The sequence below is a fragment of the Corticium candelabrum genome, chromosome 15, assembly GCF_963422355.1.
Source record: "Corticium candelabrum chromosome 15, ooCorCand1.1, whole genome shotgun sequence".
NCBI lineage: Eukaryota > Metazoa > Porifera > Homoscleromorpha > Homosclerophorida > Plakinidae > Corticium > Corticium candelabrum.
Genome location: NC_085099.1, coordinates 6,495,405 through 6,503,811, shown reverse-complemented (window position 1 = coordinate 6,503,811; position 8,407 = coordinate 6,495,405). Strand labels below are relative to the sequence as shown.

The 8,407-nt window shown below is 42.0% G+C and overlaps 2 protein-coding genes across 2 annotated transcripts; one reads left to right on the top strand and one right to left on the bottom strand.

The window, feature by feature from the left end:
- The first annotated feature begins 400 nt into the window (after positions 1 to 400).
- LOC134191573 (uncharacterized) lies at positions 401 to 7,504 on the top strand. The gene is made up of 6 exons (XM_062660195.1): positions 401 to 421; positions 500 to 620; positions 675 to 1,279; positions 5,751 to 5,875; positions 7,200 to 7,341; positions 7,404 to 7,504. Exons 3-6 carry the CDS (start codon positions 1,192 to 1,194, stop codon positions 7,502 to 7,504), a joined length of 456 nt encoding a protein of 151 aa, XP_062516179.1. The 5' UTR covers positions 401 to 421; positions 500 to 620; positions 675 to 1,191.
- Positions 4,056 to 4,629, bottom strand: LOC134190771 (uncharacterized). Its single transcript, XM_062659282.1, has one exon. It carries the CDS (start codon positions 4,611 to 4,613, stop codon positions 4,056 to 4,058), a length of 558 nt encoding a protein of 185 aa, XP_062515266.1. The 5' UTR covers positions 4,614 to 4,629.
- Positions 7,505 to 8,407: the final 903 nt, after the last annotated feature.

Below are 8,407 nucleotides of genomic sequence, written 5' to 3'. Positions count from 1 at the left end.
AGTTTGTCTGTACACTCACATGGGATGTGCCTGGCACATGTTGGGCACTACTCCACCTGCACCACGTCATGCTACTTGCAAGGCCATAGCCCAGGAACTGAGGATCACTGAGCGGAGGTTGCATGACACCATCCACACACACACACACACACACACACACACACACACACACACACACACACACACACACACACACACACACACACACGACACCACATGACTGTGTGCACACAACAATAAATATGTAATCATTGATTTTACATTATTTGAAAAGCAGTATTGTATGTGCACATATAAAGTGCACACAAACTTAGACAACTGGTGAAACTACAGGAAATGATGCAAGCTATTTGCAACGACAGTGTAGGTGACATTGCAGAAACTTATCTGAATTAGTTTGTTGTGATTGTAGACAAAATCAGTAAGGCCAATGTATATATATGCAAGAATTCTAGTAGTATGTGTGTGTGTGAACTATTCAAATGTTGATGGTTTGTAGGAGATCAGGAATGAGTTATTGGGAGCACTCTCTGGGACAATCATTGGCGAGGAAGATCATCCAGTGGCTCGATTGAGTTACAGGAAAGGAGAAAAGGGGAACAGAGATGAAAGCTCAGCTGGTAATGTAATGACAATGAAGAGAATGCTTGTGTGGTCATTGATTTTTGATTTAGGACAACATGACCAAGGGGAATGGAACAGCTTTGAGTCATCGGTAGGTGAAATTGCAAGTGTGACACGGTATGATAAGGTGAGAGAAGGCTCTCAACCTGTTGGAAGTGTGCAAACTGTTGAGGACAAGGTGTTGGTGAGTGGTAGCTACCTTCATGTTTTTTGTCTACTTTCTGTAGGTACGTAGCATGCATTTTCTCATCACGTTATGACAGTTAGTTATGATTATTAATGAAATAATTATGGTTAGTGGTGAACATTCATTTGGAATTTTGTCAATTTGAAACGTGGAATGGAAGGGAAGTGAAAATTAATAGTTTAGTTTCCAGATGACTGCCTAGGTGATTGTTCTGTGTGATTGAATACTACACTGCATTTTTAAAAAAGTTTGGTTGTGACACATGCATTTGCAGCTACCTTGTTTACATAGCTTTGAACTGAACAAATCCAGTGAGTACAGGTTTTATCCTCTTTAACTGTGTGCAGTTGGAGCATTCAACTCTTAACCCCGGCAATGACATGTCTGATCAGTTTGATTTGGCCAGAAGAAAGAGGTATTTGGACAGGAGATTTCAACCAGTTGGAAGACATGGCAGACTACCACGAGGTGAATTATCGTATGGCTATACAATATCAGTGTAGTGTCTATACCCTTATATGACACGTACGCACTGATTCAGACACGGAAGATCTATTACTCACAGAACACTGAACGCAGACTACGCGGACTAAACACAGACTTACTAAAGATGTATTGTCTCACAACATATACGTAGCTAATCTAATTAGTATACTATATCACACTCCTCCCCCTTTAGGATTGTCTGTACCATGCAGGAAGTTTCCTGATTTCACGAAGAGGGTATCTTCTCTCTTCAGTAACTGTTGTAGACGGTGGTATCTTGTGAGACTGCTGGGACAGTGGTGTATTCTTGGTGATGTTTTCTCGTGCACTGTTATGATCTTGAGAGGATCCTGACGATGTGCTTGTGGATGCACCTGTAGATTGATCTTGTCCTTTTCGCTTGCTGTTGCCATTGTCTTGGTTCATTGTGGGTACAGATATATCTCCTGTAGGTTCCCATGTGTACTTTGGAAACTTCTTCCATCACGCTCTCTCAACTGGTCAATATGGACATACCTTGTCCCTCCTTGAACACTTACAAGATAGGTTGCAAGATCTAAAAGTTGGATAATGACCCCACATAACCATTTCCCTCTGCTATCTTGCCTTGGATTTGCAACACTGACTGTCTTTCCCGGCTCTAGCTGTCGAACCCGACCAGATGCACTGTCATATTGTTGACTCTGAGCCTCTCTCAACTCACTGTCAGCTTCAGGACATAATAGTGATAATCTTGTTCTTGGACTTCGTTTCAACATCGATTCCGCTGGTATCTTGGCGGTTGTGCTGTTTGGCGTTGTCCTGTAGTGCAATAAAAAGATTGATACCTGGTGACTCACGGACCTACCAGTTGGCGTTGTTTTTAGAGACTTCTTAAACTCTTGCACCATTCTCTCAACCTGTCCGTTTGAGGCTGGGTGAAAAGGAGGAGTTAATTGATGTTTTCTTCCATTTACTGACATAAAAGTCCTTGAATTCGTGTGAAGTAAATTGTGGACCGTTGTCCGTCACCACCCGTAGGGTAGTCCATTATAACTAAAAGTACATCTCATGGTATCCATTGTTTGTGCTGTGGTTGCATGAGTACCTAACTCATCTACTTCAGGCCATTTACTGAATGAATCCACCATAAGCAGGTACTATTTCCCTGCGACTTTACAAAAGTTGGCGTGTACTCTCTCCCATGGCTTCTGAGGATAAATCCAAGGGTGTGGAGGATCAGTCCGAGCCGGTTTGTTTTGCAGACTTTGACAAGCTTCACACTGCTTCACTACTTCCTCAATCTCTTTATCTAGGCTTAGCCACCATACATAGCTGCGGGCCAATGATTTCATTCGACTCATTCTTTAGTGTCCTTCGTGTAACTCAGACAGAATCAACGATCTCAACTGGCTTGGAATAATGACACGGTTTGCCCATACTAAGCAACCGTTCTCAATAGAAAGATTGTTTGCTCGTCTCCTGTATTGTTCTATGACTGGTTCACCATTGGGTCCCCAACCACATTTTGTATATTGATAAACTCTCCTTAGGATTTGGTCTCTCTGCATTTCTTTTGCAATCTCTGCTGCAGTGACCAGTAATGCCCAACAGTAATCCACATTAAACGTCTGTTCATTTGGGTCAATGACTTCTGCTGGGATGGGCAATCTGGATAGCAAATCAGCTTCCTTATTCTCAACGCCTGGCTTATACTGGATTTCATAATCATATGCACTCAAAATAAGAGCCCAGCGCTGCAAACGTGCTGCTGCTAAGGTTGGGACTCCCAACATGTGGTCCTAGGATCCGTAGTAATGGACGATGGTCAGTCACTAAAGTGAACTGTCTTCCAACTAAATATTTGTGAAACTGTCTCATCCCAAAGATAAGAGCCAGTACCTCTTTCTCCAACTGTGCATATTTTCCTTCCGCTTGAGACAGAGTTCTAGACGCGAAAGCTATCGGTCTTTCTGTTCCATCTGCCATGACATGTGATAGGCAAGCTCCAACTCCTGCTGGTGATGCATCGCAGCATAGAACGACAGGCTTCTTTAAGTTGTAGTGTACTAAGAAATCAGACTGCGACAGCTTCTGTTTTGCTTTCAAAAATGCTTTCATCTGTCTTGTTCCCCAAGACCACTGTCTCTGTTTCTGCAACAACTCATACAATGGTTCCAATACGGAACTCAGATTATGCAGGAAGTTCTTATAGTAACTGAGAAGACCCAAAAATGCCTTCAACTCAGTAACATTGGTTGGTGTTGATGCATCTCAAATTGCTGCCACCTTGCTCTCTGACGGTTGGATGCCTCTGCTGGTGATAACATGGCCTAAATATTCAATTTGTGACTTGTTGAATTCACATTTCTCTCGTTTGAGCTTTAGACCCGCTTTGTTCAATTTCTGTAAAACTGCCATGAGTCTCTCATCATGCTGTGATTTGTTTTCTCCTACGACTAAGGTATCATTCATGTAGCATACTGTTCCGCCAACTCCTGCCAAGATCCTATCCATTTCTCTCTCCCAGATGCTGGGTGCTGTGCTGATTCCAAACGGCATTCGAGTGTTAGTGAATAGCCCCTTACTAGTATTCACAGTCAGATATTCTTGGCTGTCCAGCTCCAACTGTTGGTAAGCATGTTTCATATCCAGCCTTGAAAATATGGCTCCTCCTGCTAGTGTGGCAAAAAGATCTTCCGGATTAGGCATAGGGTGTGGATTACTCTCTAAATAAGGATTAATTGTCACCTTGTAATCTCCACGCAGACGCACAGTCCTATCTGCCTTCCGGACCACTACTATGGGCGCAACCCACCGACTGCTTTCCACAGGTCTCAGTATGCCTTCGTTTTGCAAGCTCACTGTCCACTTTCTCTTGTAACGCGTACAGTATAGGACGGGGTCTATAGAACTTCGGTTGAGCTCCCTCCTTCAGTGTTATCCTGACTTGACTTCCTGCCAAGGTACCGACTCCTGGACCAAATAGTGCAGGAAACCACTCAACTAGACTAGGACGCTTCTCTCCCTGGACTTGAAACAATGAGCTCCAATCCATGTGGATCACCTGCAACCAGCTCCTTCCAAGAATTGCAGGCCCTTTGTTAACATCAACAACAACAATTTTTAGCACAGCGAATTGATTGCCATACCTCACTGGAACATCTGCTTCTCCTCGTACTTCTAATGACTCGCCACTGTACGTTTGCAGACGCACAGAACTCGGTGGTGATAACTGCACATGACTTAATGCACTCTGGTAGACTCCTGTTGGAATCACTGTTACCGCCGCTCCCATATCCACCTCCATATCGACGTCACTTCCCGCTATGTTCATTGTTACATTCACTCGCCTTTGCTTGTGAGCAAAACAATACACCCACTTCCTCTTGATCGATCTGATGAGTACTGCGAGGTTTTCCCTTCTGCTTAGAAGGCGTGGCTGGCGGCGCGGCTGCTGCCTTTGTACTCTCGTCTCTCCTTTTCTTGTGGCACATTCTGGCAATGTGACCTACTCCTTTGCAATGATGGCAGGATTGAGTTTTGAACCTGCAGTTTGCTGGATGATGACCAGTACTTCTGCAATGATGACATTCTTTGAGGTCTTGTGAAGGCCACTTCCTCTGAAAGAACCATATGTCGCTTTCTTTCTCACGGCATGTGTGGTCTCTGATTGCTGCATATTGGCCGCCTTGGCGGCTGAACAGCAGAACCACTACGTAACAAACGCGTCTCCTGAGTCGCTGTCTCGAAGGCTTGAGCCATCTCTACAGCCCTTGCAAGGGTTAGGTCAGCCTCCGCTAGTATCTTTTGTTGCAATGCCTCTGAAAACAAACCGGAGACGAGCTAATCGCTGAGAGCTATACTCAAGGAATCACCAAACTGACAATCCTTTGCTAACCTGTGCAATTCTGACTGGTACACTGCAATCGACTCTCCTTCCCTTTGTTGTCGCTTGTAAAAACGATATCGCTCTGCGATCACGACTATGCGTGGTTGATAGTGCTTCTGTAGTGCTTTGAGCAATTCGTCCAGACTCAGGTCTTGCGGCTTTTGCGGACGGACTAGGTTCTTCAACAAATTGTAAGTTGTAACTCCGACACATGTAAGAAAAACGGCCTTGCCCTTGTCTTCGTCCGTCAAAATGTCATTTGCTACACAGTAGAGTTGAAACCTCTCTTTATAGTCTTCAACACTGTCGATTCCTGGTCGAAAATCGCTAATCTTCCCGTGTCTACCCGTTGTCATATCCTTGTTGCCAATTGTAGTGTCTATACCCTTATATGACACGTACGCACTGATTCAGACACAGAAGATCTATTACTCACAGAACACTGAACACAGACTACGCGGACTAAACACAGACTTACTAAAGATGAATTGTCTCACAACATATACGTGGCTGATTAATCTAATTAGTATACTATATCACAATCAGTGTGTTTCAAGTGCTTTTAACTGGTTGTCTGCACAGGTTTCGTTAATCATAGGAAATGGTCATTAGACACTGAAATAAGTGAAGGGAAGCCTTGCTTGGAACAGCCAAGTGATGCTAAATGGAGTCATGACGTAGACATAACACTGCCAGGAAGTATTTTTGTAAGTGATACATGTCTATTTGAACTTTTGCTCTAAACTGGTCATCCACAAAGCATTCTCACTTAATCTATTATTTTCTAAACTGGAAAATTGTCAAATTGTAAGAGTTAATGCTATAATTGTGTAACAGATTGTCAAGGTATAGCAGTACGTAGTGGTAACAACTGAAAAATAATTGCTTTTAATTGTTTGTGAGCTTAGTTGAATCTAATAGCTTTAATTAATCCAGGTGAATCATTTGAACAGAATGCCAATTTTGGGATGTCGAAGTTTTAAAAGAATTTTTTTACTGTACCAAATTCTAGACATTCATCAGAAACTATTTCTAATCATATCAAGAGTAGTAGATTTATTCAACTTTGTGGATTTCGATGCTTGACTATTCCAGTCATTTATGCAGTTTACTTAGCTTAATTAATAGATTGGACTGCCAGTTTATGAGGCCAACTTGCTCTTCAACTAGCAAAGTTTAATGAACCAGAAGAAATTCTTGGTCAATGCAAGATTACTTTATTGGTGCAATCTTACTACAGTAGTAGCTAACATTCAGTAGCTTTTATAATATTTGAGCAACAACAGTTGCTTAACAGACCTTTCAACTCTCACAATTTCATCTTGAGACTCACGATTTACGGGCATGTCTCATGATCTCACGATTTCTGGTAAATTCTCACGATTGCCAGTCCTTTCTACCGACAAGCCTATTGTGAGACACTCTGACTGTCGCTTTGTGTAGCCCCGTCAGAATAGACCCCGAGAAAGGTAGTGACAGTGACGTGGCTACGCAATGACCTTCCATTGCAAGCTTTCAAGGCAGCGAAAATAGAAAATTTAGTCAAGACTTGATATTCTGCTTTCTGGAAAACTGCATATATATACTAGTTATTTAATTACCTATATCTTCAGCTGGAAGTTAAGTTTAGTAGACAGCATTGAAGGCAAGTACTTTCTTTGCCAACTTGTGAATGTTAGTTGCGTCACTGAAAAGATCAGAGGTTTTTATAGTTGGGACACTGTACAGTAGTGAGCCAGGCAAACGAATGGTTGTGCTGTGGTTTAACTTGTACTACAACTCTTGCACAAACAGAGTATAAAGATAAAATACATTTTTGTATGTATCGCAAACATCTAATCTTGCAGGTTACAAATATTACTAGGATAATGTCATAGTTTATCAATGAATACTGCAAATGGCTTTATGGATGTGTAGACAGAGTGACTGGCTGATTGATGGGAATCTTTCCCAACCAGACAAACAGATCAACACAGCAACACTAACTTACTGATTGGCACAGACAGTTTTAATCTGCATGTGCACATACAGGCTGAAAACTCTACATTGGCCAACACTGAATCTGTTGAGAATGAACATTTGCAGCTTTATGGAAAGATTTCAGACATACAACCTCGACCAGTTGGACGACGTGGTACTAGAACTCGGCATGCACAGGGCCTTCACTCAACAGGTACTGTATAAAGCAAGTCGTTTATGAGGTAGTGCTTTCGATGATGTTGAATGCTCACGTAGGATCACATCGTAACATTCGATGTAGTTTTTCTTTGTCAAGTGTTGCTGGACTAAGGAGTGCAAAAGAAGAATACTGTGATTATGCAAAGGTTTGTGATTAGACATGCATGCAGAGTAGCCACAGTGTAATGGCTACTCTAATTGTGTCTCATATTTTGTTCTACTGCTACTTGGTAAATTGTGTTGGAAACTTAAAACATATTGATTCAGGCAGCTTCTACTGATTTGATATAGTTTGAGAACTATATAGTATTATTGCCCAGGACCTCATCTATTTGCTTCAAAAATGACCTTATATACTTTACCCTATGGACAAGTGGGAGTTGGAGTGAAAGGTGGTCTATACATTCTGTTCGGACATATATTGAAAAGAATAGCTTAAACGAAGAAGTGTGTTGTTTAAAAATTTAGATGAAAAATGCCTTCAACTAATGTCACAGAGAATCTTTCTTGCAGCGGTTGCAAGTAGAATTTCCAGATCTATTTGCGTGGGCTATGAATGGCCTTATCAATCTGCAGGAGGGCTAAGGTTTGGCCAAAACCACATTTCTTCTATGGCTGGTGTCCAACAAGGAGACGTTTTAGGTCCTCTTCTCTTTCCCTTGTTGTCCTCGAGCTTTAGATGACATCGGAAACATCAGTGACATTCAGTTGTCTATCTGGTATCTTGATGATGCACATTCATTAGTAAGAGAGACTCTGTTTCCAATTTTCTGAATCTTATTATCTCCAAGAGTCCTAGAGAAACAATCTTTTGGCCCTCAGGAGACCAGTTGTTTCATGACTTTCCTACTGAGATGATTAGAAGTGGGTCTTCTTGTAATGCAGGTAAGAGCACTTGGGCACACCATTACTTGGCTCTGACCAATACTTTGCGGAATTTTTTATCAAGAAAGTGGACAGAGTTCTTGGCGTAGGAATGCTTTTAGATCTTAACAATCCACAAGTGGAAATTTAGTTATTAAGATGCTGCCAGAGTATTTGCAAACTCAACCATCTTATTT

What these genes read in the sequence shown, in the direction of transcription:
- LOC134191573 (XM_062660195.1), top strand. Translation starts at nt 1,192, where the DNA reads ATGTCTGATCAGTTTGATTTGGCCAGAAGAAAGAGGTATTTGGACAGG. An exon ending in ACATGGCAGACTACCACGAG is followed by an intron (nt 1,280 to 5,750) that starts GTGAATTATCGT and finishes TTGTCTGCACAG; the next exon opens with GTTTCGTTAATCATAGGAAA. An exon ending in CACTGCCAGGAAGTATTTTT is followed by an intron (nt 5,876 to 7,199) that starts GTAAGTGATACA and finishes GTGCACATACAG; the next exon opens with GCTGAAAACTCTACATTGGC.
- LOC134190771 (XM_062659282.1), bottom strand. Translation starts at nt 4,613, where the DNA reads ATGAACATAGCGGGAAGTGACGTCGATATGGAGGTGGATATGGGAGCG.